The 17,858-nt window shown below is 40.3% G+C and overlaps 1 protein-coding gene across 3 annotated transcripts in view; it reads right to left on the bottom strand.

Moving 5' to 3' along the window:
- Positions 1-17,858, bottom strand: part of col11a1a (collagen, type XI, alpha 1a) — a 70,058-nt gene that overhangs the window by 16,106 nt on the left and 36,094 nt on the right. For all 3 annotated transcript variants that reach the window (XM_044030748.1, XM_044030756.1, XM_044030764.1), the window contains 18 exons: positions 17,600-17,653; positions 16,956-17,000; positions 16,805-16,858; positions 16,597-16,641; positions 15,047-15,100; positions 14,387-14,440; positions 11,564-11,617; positions 11,236-11,343; positions 8,727-8,816; positions 7,766-7,819; positions 5,639-5,746; positions 5,418-5,525; positions 4,755-4,808; positions 4,493-4,546; positions 4,103-4,210; positions 802-855; positions 668-721; positions 477-530 (listed from right to left, as the gene is read on the bottom strand). In XM_044030748.1, coding sequence (XP_043886683.1) covers positions 477-530; positions 668-721; positions 802-855; positions 4,103-4,210; positions 4,493-4,546; positions 4,755-4,808; positions 5,418-5,525; positions 5,639-5,746; positions 7,766-7,819; positions 8,727-8,816; positions 11,236-11,343; positions 11,564-11,617; positions 14,387-14,440; positions 15,047-15,100; positions 16,597-16,641; positions 16,805-16,858; positions 16,956-17,000; positions 17,600-17,653 — 1,206 coding nt within the window. The remainder of the gene's footprint in view (positions 1-476; positions 531-667; positions 722-801; positions 856-4,102; positions 4,211-4,492; positions 4,547-4,754; positions 4,809-5,417; positions 5,526-5,638; positions 5,747-7,765; positions 7,820-8,726; positions 8,817-11,235; positions 11,344-11,563; positions 11,618-14,386; positions 14,441-15,046; positions 15,101-16,596; positions 16,642-16,804; positions 16,859-16,955; positions 17,001-17,599; positions 17,654-17,858) is intronic.

Here is a 17,858-nt window from a genome sequence, read left to right as displayed (position 1 = left end):
GTAGGTGGGATATTTGGAAGAGGTTGGCAAGCAGAAATACAGACCGAGTAATGCATTAGATCAAGACACTAAATGGCTGTGATGTGTCATCAGAGACTGAGAAAACATTGAGTTTTAAATAGAAAACTGGACAATGGCACAGCGAGTATTTACATAAAAACAACGAGTATATACATAAAAAACAACTGCCGTAAACTGTGTTTATGTTTGGTGTTAGTCTGTTGTGCCACCCACCCAATAATGTAGCTTGTAGCAGCCTACCTAAAAAGCCTCAGTGCCCCTCTTAAAAACATCTAAACCACAGCCGAAGCAAAATTAGACACTCTCAAATTCTGGCAGCCCACAGCCCTCAATTGGGATCACAGTAACCACTTTAAATGCTAAAGGTGTGCTGTTGTACATATTTTACATACTGTAGTTAATGCTTGGTGGGAAGAACACTCCCAGGAGTAAAATGTGTTGCAGTTAACGCTTACCTTCTCACCCACACCTCCCATGGGTCCTACACCACCAGGAGGACCTTGTGGACCCTGCAGCAGGACATGAACAGAGAGAAGTTATTATCTGGTAGAGTATCCAAGCTTTTTGATTTAAGACGGGTCAGGATAACCCATTACGTCACAGTACGTTCATTTCAGCAAAAACATTATCAGTTTGTCATACATACATCAGCTCCGCTAGGACCCTGAGGACCTCTGGGACCAGGGGGACCAGGCGGACCCTGCAGAAAAGACATACAGAGTTGTTAACGTGCATTTGATCTTTATTAGAGAACTTTGAAGAAGCAGATGTGTCTCATACCATGGGGCCAACATCACCCATCTCTCCCTTCTCACCAGGGGGTCCAGGAAGCCCCTGAGGATAAGAAAAACAAATAGACCGTTATCAGAAAAAGAATATAATCATGTTACAAGCACGAGGTGCCGTAGCATGAATAAGCAATGGTGTTTTTAATGAACTAAATTTGTTTGTGCTGTTAAGTGCATTCACAGCAGCTGCTCCTGCTCCAGATTTAATTGGAGATTGGATGTGATCGCTGGAATACATTGTGCTGATGTACCGAAACATTAAATATTGTATATCTGTGGGCCAGAATCTATGTTTTAATTGCAGTGCAGTTCTAATATCTGTTCAGCCAAAATATTCATTGAGCCTGCGCCGATCAAAGTCAACAACTCAGCGTATTAGCAGAAGCAGAGACCTTCATAATCATAGTCACTCTTGAGTGTATGAATACCAGAACAAAACAAGAGGGTTATCAAAGCAGAGCAGCTTAGAAACTGTATTTCAAATATGTTAAATACTACAAGAAAATATATGACTTTCTGTCATAGCACAGGCATCCGATATTTCTACACTGGGGGGTTTAACCTTCTGAATAAATACTCAAGGCAAGGTGAGATGCTTTTATTCAGCAATGCTGTACATGCCTCTGCAAACATTTAGCACATACACCTTGTCTGTTTGCTCTCCTTTTTGCAGTCATTGATTTGTACAGATGTTGCACAGATCCTGCTCACTGATGCATGTTAAAGAAGCAGAGTGGTCAAGGCCTCATATGCGTGCGTTTGATCCCTGACATTTCTGCTGGTAATTGCTGTGATTAAATTGCCGTAGCGTGCTTTGCCCTCTCTGTCTGTGTCTGTTTTTGATTCAGAGGCACTTTGTCATTAGTGTAAGGTGGTAAGGTTGTAAGGGAGGAGATCAGAATCAATTCATTCCTCAACATGTGCGGACACCAACTTCAAACACAAAATGAGCGCGCATCACACTAACTCTAAAGCACATGTTTGTGCTAATGCCCGTGTCTGCAGATGCTAAAAGTGTGTGTTAGTTCATGCTGATTCCTCCCGTGCTGAGAAATCTCATCTGTGTAAAGGTCACCTCTAGTCTGAGATCGTTAGCTGTGCTACTAATTATGCAGCACGGTAAATGTGTTCGATGAGGAACTGACTATCAGAGCAGGTCAGTCCAAGCAATTAATGGAATAGCAATGGGAAGTGTATTACTTCCAATTAAAAGTCCATTGAACACAACTCTGCAGTGATAGGATGGAGCTTTGGAACGATGAGCTGTGGTCGCTGATCTAAGGTTCTACAGTAAACTCTTAACATGTCTGGCTAAAGAGGCTGATCACTAATGAACAGATGATTACTAACAAACAGAGGTTCTGACCTCATCAGATTATAGTTACTGTTCAACAAAATGTCATTTGTTGCATGTAGGTGTTTGTTTGTATCCGTGCCTTTCAAATTGGTCGAACTGAAACTATATTATAGGTTGAGTCACAGCACACATCATTCAGTCCAAAAAGGTTCATACTGTCTTCTTGGTAATATCAGTCAGACAGAAAAAGAAGTTTTTTTGATTACCTTGACATGTTTGGACCACTTAATCAAACATGAAGCAAGACACGTCACATGTAACATCATGTGACCCTTCTAAAGGAAGACCACAGGAAGTGGTCAAAACATGTCACAGTAAAAAAAAAAAAAAAGTTCTGTCAGATGAAAGAAAAGCAGTGTCATTATAGACACTGATGGAATGTGTATGTGTGTGTGTGTGTTTGCCCATGCACATGACTGCACGTGTGTGTTGTCTGTGACACTTGTGTACCACTACTATGTATTGATGAAACCTAGCCTTGACTTGGGATGTGATGAAGGAAGGATGATGCTTGTGAATTGAGGTGAGAGATGTAATCACTGCAGGCCCAGTCCAGGTCACCAAGCAGTACACATCTCACTTTCTATTAAAGCGGTGTGGACGACTACCCAGTCAGCCATAACATAACACGAGTTATCTGTTCAAAGGTCGTGGCTGTACATTTACAGCATATAAATACATGCACATGCACCAGCAAACGTCCACTTTTGTACTTTGCAACAATGCAATGCAATAAAATGTGTATCCACCAGGTGCAAACTATTCTACATATGTATGAAATGAGATTGGAAATGTATGTAGAAATTACCAGAAACAATTTTGCTCTGATTGAAATATTACACAACATTAAAACTGGTTTCGGTGTTATGGTTGATCCGTGTGTATACTGCATAGGCAACTGCATAGTGTTTTATTGCACTATAACATGGTGTGAGATTTCATCACAAGGCACTGCTGCTTCTCCTACAGGCTGAGAGAGTGGGTATACTGTAAAACTGAGTACATGTAACAGTAAAATATGATCAATAAAATAGCAATTAGAGCAAAAAGGCTACAAAATTAGTGAAATATTGCATGATTGTATTTCTTTTACATTTGATGTATTAAATACCACTATATTTCTCAGCGCTACATTTTCTACCAATAAGTGTTTGTTTCATATTGCGTAGAGTAAGTAGCAGCTCTCGTATGTCTTCTGAAAATACACCTATGAGTCAGGTTACCTACCACTCAACAATAACAAATAACAAAACACTCAGGATTCCTCTTACTGCTGTGTGTTATCTTCCCTGCTGTGTGAGTAAATCTCACCAGCTACATGTGGCTACACAGAAAATGTCTCTTTTATTACTATATTTATGAATGCAAGACCGCAGGCTCATACAGAGTGGGTATAGTTTATATCTCAGTGATGAGTCGCTCATCTCTGCTACTGGACCACAGAAGAAAACACACTATCACCCAGACCAGTGACAGAATAAGAGGAGAACAGTGGGAGCTGTCTGTCTGAGAAATGTACTCAGAAACCAAGTTGACAATATGATGGTGGCATATTTGGTTACGTGACGTGGGCAAATATTTCGATTAAAACAATTTCTCTTTAGTCATGTTGATGAAAAATAAATGATCTAACCCCACGGACTAATCTGTCGTGTTAGAGAATTACATGTGAAGTGACGATGAACACTTAGAGTAGTTTCTTGTCATTTGGGGTTTTTGCACTTATACACAGTGCTGTCATGCATGTTCTTAACATGGACTTAATGTCTTATGCAATATATGACCTGAACACTTTTGAGATTATTTACAAAGCCAACACTTCAGTAGTAGCTTTACAAATATATAAACGATGGCTTTCATAAGAACACTCAACGTTTATAATCATAGTTCTAATCAAATGTAAAAAAATATGTGTATGTATGTGAGCAGCACTAACCTGCAGACCGATGGGACCAGGAGGACCAGGGAAACCTCTGGAACCTTCATCTCCCTTCTGTCCAAACATTCCTTGCTGACCTCTGGGACCAGGCTCTCCATCAGCTCCCTGAGGAAAAGCATAAGTGCATTTGTGTTATCTTATCTCTGAAAGCAAGTTTCCACAAACTCATAAGGGAAAAAACACTGTCATGACCACTGATATTTTCATTTAGTTTGTTATGCTTGGTGATATAAACCAAGATATCCTACATAAAACAATCCTGTGACTCATAGAATACTAAGTGATATTTAAGTAAAAATAAATACATAAATACATCGCTCTTGCATGATGCTGTTCATTGTCTTTCTGCTTCAATACAGGAAGACAGAGACCTTGTTCAGTACTTACAGCAGGACCTGGGGCACCAATGGGACCTTGGAGACCAGCTGGGCCAGGAGGACCCTAAAAAACAAACAAAGACAAAGTTGCTACCACAACAAGCCAGAATGGTCACACAGGTATAGGAGCATTTGTGTTGTCCTTTGTGGTATGTAAGCAAAACAGGAAAAAAAGGTAGAATTATGCAACATCAACACTGTAATTACTACTGCAAAGGCAGTGAATGTGAGTGCAATCAAGTTCCAAATACACAATGCTGCCCATAACGCACCTGTTCTCCCTTGTCAGCTTTGCTTCCTTTCTGACCAGGCTCTCCAACTTCTCCCTGGGAAAGAGAAACACATACATTCAACCATTTCACATCACCAACAACAGCTTTTTCATTGTGCAATACATGTATAGCAAACGTCCACACTGATGCATGTATGTTTGGTAGCTCAACCTGTCTGACAGAAACCTGAAGGATTAAGGCGGCAGGAGATGTAACGAGCAACATTATTTAACTCTTCTCTCTTCACTGCATTTGCTGGCAAATGTAGTCACAAAAAATGGATATGAAACAGTTAGGGAGAGACATATTTCCATACAGATGGCCTGAATGAGGAGATGAAGACAAGGACTGAGTGGCAAAGTGGTTCAAAAACACATTAAAGTTTGGGAATTAAGATAGACTTGTAACTGGTCTGACAGAATTGGGTGGTGATAAAACCTAACTTTTTCTGACATAAGAAGCTGTTTCAAGATGTCACCTTCATGAATACACAAGTGGGACAAATGACAGCGTTTTATGTTTATGTTTATATTTAAAATGTGTATATTTAAATTAAAACAGCACTTCTTTGTTTGGCCTTATCCACACGGAAACAGAACTTTATCTAATCCTCACACTCTCAGAGACTTTTTTCTTTTTTTGTTTTGAACATGGTTGACTGACCTTGTCTCCATCCTCTCCAGGTGGACCCTGTGGTCCGGGAGGCCCAGGCAGACCAACAGGACCCTGGACACCATCACGACCAGCTGGACCTTGAGGCCCTTTCTCACCCTAGACAAACAACGACATCAACTGAACGTTATATTTTGAAATCAAAAAGGTGAAGTCCAAAGAAAGGAAAATAAAAAAAAAATCTGTGTAGGGATAAATAAAAAAATACTTACAGGTGCTCCTTTTTCACCAGCAGGTCCTGGAGGACCCTGAGGACCAGGTCTACCACTCAAACCAATGGGCCCACCTGGACCAGCTTGACCTCTCTCACCAGGAGAACCCTATGTGAGGAAGAGAAAGACACACATCAGGGAACATTCATAAAAGGGCAAGGTTTGTTAATGGTGGAGACATGCTGGATTTCACAGTTTTTAAAAAGATGTAGATAAATACAACCCTGTTTGGAGAATAAGAACCATTAGACCTCTACAAAGCCAGGCCCTGCTTGGTTATATCACTAATGGATCAACACAGACAAACCACCACCAGAAGAAATCATTAGAAAGCAGCATGAGCCACAGACAGTAACAGGTGGCTTTTGAGGTCTAATAAAGCAATGCTGTGCTTTGAAAGCAGACAGCATTATCTGCTGTCGGGGAACTGATGTCTGAGCAGCTCACTTCACCTGCTGCAAATGCATCTCTACATTAAAGAGGCTCCTAATGTGTACCAGGTAACAGAAACAGCAACTTTAGCTAAATGCATTTAAAAACACTCACTCACTGTGCTCTGTTATGTTTCCCAGGATGAAACAATCTTACCAGCAAACTATTAATACAAAGCCAAAACATGCTTGTTAATTTGTAATGTAAAATAGTATGATAGGCACTCTGAGTGTGAGTTTTTAAGGTCCAGGTTAATATTTAAGGGGATATAGTCGCAGAAATTCATTGACTTTATTATCCATAAATCTGTCTTGGCAAACCAGCCAAAACATGCCTTTCACAGTTCAGTTTGAAATGGAAGCTTATCAAGCAAACAATGAAGATTGGCTCTGTGGGCAAAGACATTAACCCATAAACCCATTGACCTCTGTCAATGGGTGGCAAAAAGTGTGCTGTTTGGGGCTAACTCTGAGAATTAGTAGCCTACTGCACATTTACTATTTTTTGCATTAAATGGTATAATAGACAATAAAATATCTGTCTTTAGTTCTCTGTCATTGAGTATGAAATGAATATAAATCATCAAATGTCAACGTTAGAGCATTTTATTCTGAAAACCCACAGTTGGGTCATCTTAAGTCTCACCATGTGACATCACTTATTCTAGACATGGATATTAGCAGTAATGTTTTTTATTTTTTTTTACACTGGTAAGAATGAATCACCATTCGACATCGGCAACAGCACCAACAAACTCTCAGTGACAAATTTTAAGTGCCAGGATGTGAACTTCAGGACAGATGCCTGGTATGACTAGACACTGTGACTCGCCATATGGACGCTCTCCTGGCTGTGAGGATTTGTTTTGTGCAGCGAACAGTGTTGATACCCAGCTACAATCGCTTCAGAGTTGCCATGTGCAGTGAGACGAGATTAAAAGATGTGATGAATAAAAAGGTATAAATTGATCACAGTATACGTGACCGTAATGCGTCATGAGTTAATAAGTTTCACACATGTTGAATGTTGAAATTGCATTAATGTTCTTATGGATCAACACACTTAATCTACTTGCTTGGTTTCCTCATGTCTGTATCATTATTTTCAGCAGCTTCTCATCAGCAGCTTCATCGGATCGGATTCCTGCTGTGGTTGAGGAAAAAAACTAGACTCTGCTTTTCTTGTTGAGCTACAGTTGTGATGCTGCAGTGGGATTTACACTGGAGACCTTATGAATATGCAAGTGAGTATAAATTCATGAATTAGCAACACTGTCCATCTGACAGAGAACAAACGTCTAAACCGGCCTTGTCTCAGGGAATAAAGCTTGAAGCAAATAAATAACAGCAACTTCCCATTTGTTGTGCTGCTTAAAAAAAAATACAAGCCTCCCTGCAAATATAAAGATGACTGTGCAACTCAGCATCTTTTTCTCCTTTTCCTGATTACAGACCAAAACGTATCCTTTGGGGAAATTTTAGTAATTTTAAAAAGTATTTTTTAAAGCTCCCTCAGGTACTTGGCACATGCAGACATCAGTAAAGCATGAAATACACTGTACAAACATCTACAATAATCAATAGCGTATATCACATTGAAAATGTCATTCAAAAAAGTCCAATACGTTGAGGAAAAAAAGCGGTTTATGGGAAAATTTCCCGAGGGTCGTTTAATCTCAGGTAACAGTGTACTTACAACGGGACCAGGTGGACCTTGCGGACCTTCTCCTCCCTTCAGACCTGCTGGACCCTGAGGGAAAAAATGACAAAGAAACATGAGGATTTTTTATATCTATAGCACTTTACAAACATTATGTATTTGCGCTAAGCTGGTTATTTCGACAGCCCCATTATCACCACCACTCTCTGTCTTTGTTTACTGGTTTATCCACATGGAAAGGCATTGCTTGGACATTTGAATCCTAATGGAGTATGAATCATCAAAATCTAAAGGCGTTTATTACATGTACTTTATATGGATGCATAAGTAGAAAGCACATATGACGGTGTATATGTGGATTTATACGGCGGTTATGTTGTTCTACACATGCCAAAGAATGTGCACGTGTGTATGTGTGTATGTGTATGGCTCCCTTGTGGCCCACAAAAGTGCACATGACAGTACGGTAATGAGTCTCTGCTGGTCGGGGCTTTGTGCCGGAGTAAATTACAATGGCAGGAAACAATCAGTGGTGCTGCTGGCCTGCCTGACTTTGAGGATGCACATCACAACAGTGCAAACGCTACACTTTAATTGGCAAAATGTCGCACTTAATAATTCATTAAGTGAATAATAAAGAGGGAAACAAATAGCTTTGCGTGCCCCAAAAATAATAGCGCTGAAAATATGAAAATCAATCCGAGTCCTTGTGTACCAGCACCAGGGTAAGGTTTTTTTTTTGCGGTTGAAAGAGTAGTGTGGGCTGTGGTGGAGCGATGCACAGGCACGCCCCATTCATTTGAAAGATGTCACTTTGGATTTCTCCTGTACCAGAGTGAGTGCAACGAGTGAATTCAAAAGCTGGTCTCTCTAATGAAGTGAATGGCTCGAGATAGTTACTACAGCCTTCGTAATGTAGCCGTGTTCTATCAATTTCTATTAGCAAACACATGTAAAGCACATAATGAAGAGGTGCAGGTGGAGAACGCGCTCTTACCGTGGCACCAGGTAGACCTCTCTCTCCAGGGAAACCTCGAAGGCCAGGGGGCCCGTCTTTACCACTGGGTCCCTGTGGTCCAGGATCTCCCTGTGCACACAATCACATGTTGCATTAGTGTAGTTCATGATGTGGTAGTTATTCATTATAGCATTTTTAATATTTATTTTATTATGAAATTCAAGTCTGGAAAAACAAACAAAAAACAACGCATCCAGTCTATACCTCATGAACAACAATTAAGCAAAACTGGCTGTACTGTATGAGAAATGAGAACAGTATTTAGGTCCATTTTTTTTTGATGCAATGGCCCAACAAACACAACCATGGCATTCATCAAATCACATGGAGAGTGATTGGGTGTGTAACTTATTCTGTTGCCTCCCTGAAAGCATTCCCATCCAAGCAAAATATCAGCTGTATTTAAAACTTAAAAATGGAAATGCAAGACAACCATGATAAAAATATGAAAATAAAATTGTCCCCCAGGTGTGTGGGTACACACATAGACTGAACACAAAAAAAATCCTCCCACTTCCACTGTGAAGTCAATCAGGAAATTACCATACACTGAATAGCCACCAGGGGGCAAAAATAAGTTTGCTTTAATGTGAAGTTTATGGGAAAATTTGCCTAGTTCTCATTTGATTTGTAACTATATTCCTGAGGCTTTAATGGTCCAAATCACTAGTTACATTTTCATAAATTATGTTCCTGTTTAGAGGAACAGATGCTATTATGGCGCATAATGTAGTACACACCAGTGTGACTGACTTTCATTTGCTTTTCTATTCACACTGAGTCAGTTATTGCAATATGACCTTGTATTAAAAAATTCAAAATTCAGACAGGAAATGTACTGTTTTTGGCTTGCTTTTGTTATTCAAAACTGATTCATCCACATCCTGAATTTAATGTGACATTATTACATGAAATGATAGACAGGTTTTGACATGGTATCGGTAAAACACATTAAGGCTAAATCTTGTCTTCAAGTCAAATGTGAACAACAACACATTCCAAGATTAAATGTAAGTCTAACCATACACGATAGAAGAAATAGAAATGGACTACTGGCTTTTTTCGTGGCGCCAGCAAATGAAGTGAAGTTGTTTTGTTGCAGACATCCATCTTAATGGTCCACTGGCTGCAATTAGTTTGAAGCATGTATGTTTTCTGTGTTATCATTAGCAACGTCACCATGCAGTCAATACATTAGCCTCAACTCTAATCAAAACCAGTGTAATCACCCACAACACAAAGCAGAGAGATGATGGTCTTTTTACACTCCCTGCATTTTGTGTAGATTTTGTTGTTGTCGTTGAAAAGGTTGAAAAAGAAAAGGAATCAAAATTTAAAAATGAAGTGCTGCCTGACTGCTAACGAGGGTCAACAAAGGAGTCTTAAAGTTCCTTTGCATTCTATCTTCACAAAGAAACAGCGCTAATGACTTTCAGCATGGTGAACTTAGTTTTTCCCTACTCTCATTTCATTTTCTACCACACATTTCTAAAACCAACACATTTAACTTCAGAAAAAGTTACTTTTGCCTTGTTTCTCTTTTCTTTTCTATTGGCAGGCTGACTTTATCTGTAAACAGGGAGGCACAGAAGAGTTGGCTTGAGAGGTATAAGAGGATTTGGGCTCGGCTGCCAAGACCTCCACAAAGTGTCCCTGGCATACTGATGTACAGGCCTGAGCAGAGCAGGGAGGGAAGTGGGTCTGTGAGTGGCGGTGGGTTTGGAGCTAGCCGATGGACTTGATTAAACTGTCTGCTTGGGGAAGATGGGGAGAAAATGAGGGTTTGAGGGAAGGGATGGGGAGCAAGGCATGCTGAGAGCTCCTGGGAGTCAGAGGGTTGCTTTGGAGCAACCCATACTTCTGCAAAATGGCTGCTGTCTGCTCCTAATGGGCACTCAATCGGTGGGCAGGGAGAACCAAGGTGTAGCCAGATGCTCCACAAATCTCATCTACTGTATTTTGTGCAGCCGTTTGCCAGAGCCTGGTGCAGCTCAGTGAGTGATGGGGAGACTCTGTGCTCTGGCATTTCCAGCTGAACATATTGCTACAGATTTATTACAGGTTTCTTCCAGTTTTATTTAAGCAATCCAGTAGTAAATGGCGCTCTGCGTGCCCTCAAGAAACATAACTGCTTATGAACGCAGCAGGCTCAGTCTGCAAAAATCATGTATTATAATTGCAATTGTATGAGTTGAATATTCAGCTTCCTCACTTTTGTGTAACTAACACCAATTTATTACAGCCCATAAGAAACACAGAGTTTCAGAGTCTCGTTTTATGTGTGTTAGCCCGTGGAAGACAGGCCAACAGCAAAATCTAAAAAGGGCAGCGAAAGGACATTTCTTGTATGATGTAACACTACATAGAAGTGTGAGCATTTATTGCAGATACAGGATAATGTTACACATCTAACCACTGGCCTCCATCAACACAGGAATTCAATTCAATTTATCAGCAAAAAAAGTTTGCCTTTTTAAACGTTTTCTACCTTTGCTCCCTCTTTTCCAGCTGCACCGGGAAGACCCTGTTCTCCAGGTGGACCTGGGGGTCCAGGGTGGCCTCGCTCACCAACGGGACCAGTCTCTCCAGTGGGTCCCTGAAATGTGATCACAAAAGGTCATGTAATTTACCCATCAACCTGGCACGAACAAAACGTGACCCACACATCAAATCTTCTCTGTCGAGATATAAAATTATAAGACAATCAATAACAGATCATCAATTGATAAATCATTTGATTCAAGATAAATACTTTAGTCTGTCAGCTTACAAATGTAGCAGTTACTGAGAAGAATCTAAATAAATATTCACATTACCTGCGGTCCGACAACACCTCCTGGACCTGGTGGACCAGTTTTACCTTGGAAACCCTGGAAATGAAAACAAAAGTCTTACTGATGTGGATTATAACAGCAGAAACATAGCACGTAAAGAGTAAAGTGTGTAAACAGGGATTTCTGTTGAGTTTGTTTGAGCTGAGAAGCCGGGATTTAGGTTTGATGCATTTCTCTGATGTAGGATAAAGAGCTTTCATCCACAAATCAAGGACAGATTATATTTCATTACAATGCTGCCTCGTGAACAGCTGCAGGTAGATATTGTTTATTATAATACACTGCACTGGAAACATGGATCTTTTTCTTATTGGGATGATGTTCAGATTATAAGATTTCACGGCTGCTGAAATTAGACAGAAAAGGGAAACGCAGACACCAGGCAAAAACATTCTCGGGTGGAATCTAACCAGGCAATCAGGCAACACACATTCATCTCGCTTATTGAACCTTACCAGAGACAACGCTGCAATATATTACCCACATGGATCATTTGCATTCTGGATCCAGCACTTTAAATAAACGCCTGACAACACAGACAAGCCCAATAACTTGGTTAATGTGAATGCAAATCACAGCATGGTTTCCTTATCATTGCTCGGGATGTATGATTCGTGTCATTTCTCCTGTACTGTATACACTGTGGACAAAGTACTGGAGGAAACATTGTACTGAACTTTCTGCTGCAATTAGTAATAATTGAATAATATTTGTGTAGATCAACTATCACACCAGGATGCTGAAAGTAGACAAACACTAGCACATTTTATCTCTCTTTAGCAAGGTCTTTTAAACCATAATGTTGGGTAACTAAAATAAGTTGTTGAGTTATTTATCTTATTGGAAAAATAAGTTACCTAATAAATTACCTTAAATAATGCACTTTTGAAACAATAATAAGAAAAAGAGTAAGAATAAAAATACGTTCTCCAGGGGAACACAGACCAAAAAGTTAGATGTAAACTTGTGCTAACAGTTCTGTGACTTGCACTTCCTGTGGATACTCTGTGTGTCGGAAGAAACTACAAAAGCGATAGTTCAACACCTATTGAGTCAACACTGTAGCACAAATCAGATGAACGTCTCTCTTCTAGGAGAGGAACAATCCGATCTCCATTGGCTCAAGTATTAACAGTCCATGCACTGAACAGTTTATTCCCCATTATTATTAATCCAACATGATGCTTGGCAGCGAGGTGAATTGACGCAGCAATAGTTGAAACGTCGTCCATAGTGTAATAGAGCCGTCTGCCATGAGTTGATAATACATGGTGTATTTCTGGACGTGTAACAGAAAGAATGACAGATAGTGATCAACACAGAGCTGATGCACCCACATTTCCAACTAGTCTTTGAATCCCTCAAACACAACCAGGCGGCTTTTATGACTCATTTCCTTTGTAAGTTGTTATCAAACAGCCAATCAAAGTTTTTAAATCCACGCCCATGGACAGCTGATCCCGGCATGTTGATCATCGGTACGTCGGGATTTACGGTGATGCAACCCCCCGGGCCGCTCTGTTACAGCATCGACCCTGACTCTGAGACACCAATTCAAATCTTTATTTGCGCTTCCTCATACGCCGATGTGTGTTGCCAGGGCTGGCCACCTTTGAACGTCTTTACTGCTGTGATCCATTTCCGTATTGGACGCTTGTGACGTCTGCTCATCAGAGCATAAATCTACACCGTGATGAGGACTCCTCTGTTGTCACTTGAATAGCAGTGAAGGCAGAGAGGCACTCGTGTGTGGCGTATTTTGTTATCTATAGGAAAGAGGCAGGCGGGAAGGGATGCTTTAATGATAGAGGCGATGATGTGTCAAGCTTTTAGGAGAATTTATTTCCCTCTGAGCCTCATCAAACCAAGGTGCACTGATGCATACCAAGTAGGAGGGAAATCGAATTCAAGAGCAGTGGGATTGCAACAAGGTGTGATCAAATCAAACTTGTCTTTGTTTATTCTTTTGTTGTTGGTGGATTTTGTGTCTTTTGGGATATGCCATCTATGCATCATCGGGGCACATTTAGTGCGGCCATTCCTCATTAAGCTCATAAAAATGCCTCTTGAGAAAACCGCAGCAACCGTTGTTCCGTTCTGTTTCAGCAATTATTACACTTTGTTTTGCTTTTGCTTTTTTATTTATTTATATTTATGTAATTTGAAGTTATTTTAGAGAGAATGTAATATGAGGGATATTTGCAAACATGCCAAATTAGCAATAAGACAGACGTTTCCCCCAGCTCTCTGTTGTCAATCGGAGTCTGAGCCATTTGGATTAACTCAAACAGAATGCAGTGTGTCTGTGTGTGTGTGTGTGAGAGAGAGAGAGAGAGGAGGAACAAGTAGCATAGATGATCTTAAACAATGTGCAGGGGTTGTAGGTTTTGTTTTAGGAGACATGTCTGCCTCTTTAGCATCCGGAGATGCTGGCTCCCTGATTATAATCTCCTGCATACTGACTCAAGACTAAGATGAGATAAATGGTGGCAGAGGATGAAGTGTGTGTGTGTGTGTGTGCACGGTTGTATGAGACTGGTTGCCAGCTTTTACTGCAACAGACAGCCAACCTTAACTCCTGGAATTCTTGTCATTTGTACACAAGACTTAATGGCTACATGGAATTTAATTCATTTGCCATTAAGATACAAAAAAAATCTCCTGTATTTTCCTGCTGTGGAAATATAACAGATCTGTCACTGTGTGAAAAAAGTAGACACACCAAGTGAAGTTTTGTTTCTGGACTTAATAAGATGTTAAACACTAACGCCATTCAGGATACAAACAAAAAAAAAAAACCCTCACCGTTTCTCCTCGCTGGCCAGGATGTCCGGGCAGTCCGTCTTTTCCAGGTGGTCCCTGTTTTGTGGGAATTAAAACACTGAGTAAGCCAGTACATTTATCATCATCGCAAATCATTATGTGGTGTGAAAAGATGGAGCTACAAGACAGGTTCTATCCCTGTGAGATTGTATTATTGCAATTCCGTGCAAATGCTTTCTGGGCACAATATACCCTACAAACACAATTATAGTCAGACTACCGGAACACTAATGGAAAAATAAAGGGTTCTGTTTTTGGTTTTTTTTTGGTTTTTTTGACTGAGAGCCAGCTATGAATCCAAACCTGAATCGATAGGTGGAAATTACCACTTGTCTCCCGCCTCGATTGGAGAGCAGGGACGGAGAGCAGGAAAATGGCTTCTGCTTCAATAACAGCTAGATTAATGATCCCCCCACAGAATTATGGATATTGCCATATATTACTGCACCCGATGAACTCCTCAAATTGAATCAACTGTGACTTATAATGTTTGCAAATTAAGGATAATTTGCTACAGAGACAGTGGGAGGAGGACAGGAAGTAATAGTAAAGACACTGCACCCGAAGGAATGAGCTTCACGCCACATGGGTGGTTTACATTGAGCTGTCAAGTGCTTATCGTGGATGAGGAGGAATACTTACAGGGGGGCCCTTTGGTCCAGAGAAGCCAACAGGTCCCTGGGGTCCTTGAGGTCCCTGCAATCAGTGCAGAGAGTCAAATTGATGAGAGATGCACAAAGAGTAAAATCACGAAACAGAAAACAGGAGACAGGAGACAAAGTAATTAAATGCAGATCGTGATGCACCATCTTTGAGGCGCTGAATCACTGTTCATCAGCTGTGCTGGTGATGACTTGAAGTCATTACAGTGAACACAGTGGAGAGGCACAGTGGATTAAAAAAAAAGTTTCATCTACTTTCCCGGTACAGACAAAAATGTGGACTCCTGAGGTCTCTCTGTATTTTTATTAGCCGCAGTTGCCTTAATCTTGAAAGGTTATCAAATGCCTGAAGGGTTATATTTTGTGAAAGGGAATATTTCAAACCTTGTTAACTTAGAGGGACTTCAGAGGAGGCGAATAAACTGCCTGTAAAATAAGGTCAGCCCCCATTCGAATCCAAAGGTCAATATAACAGGGCAAAGGGCTGTAATAAAGCAATATATAAGCCAGCGAATGTGGAATTACTTGACGTGTTTTCCTTGTGTTTAGTATCAAAAGCCCCAGGAACTTTTTATCATATTCTAATATATTATCTCTTATATCTTATTGGAAAAAGTCAAGTAAATTCCTCAACCAAAACAAAACTGGTTGGTACTTTAAAGTTTAAAGACTGTACTGTATGAATACACAAGATTTATAGAACACATGTGAAAAATAAGGAGATGAAAGAGGGACACACAATGGCAAACACAAACAATGAGAGTCTGGAACACGGGGAAAAACTGTTCAGTGTCCATATCAAAACTAGAATGAGTTTTTGTTGTACAGTGACATTGTGGTTTGGGATTTAGTGAGATTTAAAATAAGTCATGTGATATACGGAGCGCTGTGGAAAACTAAAGGTCTGCGGGAAGGTAGAGAAAAAAATCAAGATTTAGGAGCAACTAATGAAACAGTGACCCAAGTAGTGCTTTGCAAATGTCAGTAAGTATCATGGAGTTAAACTTTGCTAAAAAAGGACTTATAAGGACTTGGTTGCCTTTTTTAATGACTGAATTACCTGAATGTGTAGCCCATGAGAAAAGAAAGAGATGCTGTCTCACACAGCCTTTGTTAACACTCTTTTATTCTTGTTATGTGTTCTTTCTAACAGAAGACAGGAACTGCAGCCTGACAGGTTCCCCATCAAGCTCTGTCAGAGTTGTAATAAAATCCACTTCTCTTCCTTCTGCTTTAATGCAAACTGAGTACATGCTGCAGCTGCCTGTTTTGTTTCATGACTTTATTTTATTTTTTATTTTTTAATGAAATTGAACTACAACACCTGCGGAAATCTAAGATCTAAAGGGTTTTAAATAAGGTGCCACTGCGGTGACGAGGCGACAGTGTTCATTTTGCCACGGAGTGAGCCACCCTGGGCTACCGTGCTGCACAGAAGGAAATACTATACATCTAATTGTGGATGATGTCCCTTGTTTGTATTCACATGCATAGCAATCAGTGTGAGTCTCCGTTGTGTTATGGACTTACTCTCTCACCAGGTGGGCCTGGAGGACCATCGTTGCCTGATGTGCCCTGAAACAAACAACAACAACATATTATCAGTTGATTTTCAGATGAGTTCATTTTATCCTATACATGTTTGGAAAGGGCATGAAGATGAGAAGTCCTGAATAATTTTGCCTGATGAAGGTGCGAGTCAGTGAGGAGTCTAAAACAATTGGTTGTATTTTAGTACCTTGGGTCCTGGTTTTCCTGTTGGACCTCTGGCTCCTCTGCCACCACGAGGACCCTACAAAAAAAACAACATAAAACAGACACAAAACAGTCAGACACAAAACCTACAGATGCATTGACTATAAAAGGTTATTTCATTTAATAATACATACCGTCGGGCCTCTTTGCCCTCTTGGACCAGCTTTACCTGCGATGCCCTGTTTGATAAACGAGGCAAAATATGTCAGACACAAACACAAACAGCTGCCACGCTTCCCCCTATGGCATTACTATTCAGTACAACACATCTAATTTGAATCCGTCTAAAGATAAAATGTATCCGACTGCTGAACTCCAATCAATACGAATCAATAACAGTTTAACAGCTTAACGAGGGCCAAAGTTCACATATACAGTAAAATATGCTCTCTTTAAGTCAATCAAGTCTAAAGCAGAGACAAACTGACAGTAAATACAGTCAGAGAAGTTATCTGGTTATGACTTGATATGAGACAATATTGCATTTGATGACAAAAGAGTTTGATTTAGGCAGGGAGCATTATCTAGTAAAGTAACATTATCTTCTATTAACAATGCAATTAACTCAATAAAGTAAACGACTTGTTCAATCCTCCCACTTTGTTCATTTTTAATCATTTCAATTCAATATCAGTTCCTACATAAATCAACAATTTTAGCTGAAACTGCACTTGTTTTGTCCTTTATAATAGAAATGCATTTTTCTTTTGTTGGGTAATGTGATTGTGTGGTGACCGACACTGTGTGTGTGTGTGTTGGTGTGCATTTTGTTCCTTACCCTGGCTCCTTTCTCTCCGTTGGCTCCGGGGAACCCATTGAAACCACGTGAGCCCTGTCAATAGAAAGAGGGCGATATGGTGGGAATTGAGCGGCTGAGTGGGTCAGAGTGTGCATGATAATGACCGTTCATCCCAGTGATTATCTACACCCAGCCCAGCTACTTCCACACAGTAAACACCATATGTAAACATCATACAATTAAGCATTAGTGCTGTCATTTAATCCCAACCATAACACTTATTTTACTTTGGCTGAAT

The sequence above is a fragment of the Solea senegalensis genome, linkage group LG1 (assembly GCF_019176455.1).
Source record: "Solea senegalensis isolate Sse05_10M linkage group LG1, IFAPA_SoseM_1, whole genome shotgun sequence".
Classification (NCBI taxonomy): Eukaryota; Metazoa; Chordata; class Actinopteri; order Pleuronectiformes; family Soleidae; genus Solea; species Solea senegalensis.
The sequence above is the reverse complement of the archived record's forward strand: the minus strand, read 5'-3'. Positions and strand labels throughout refer to the sequence as shown.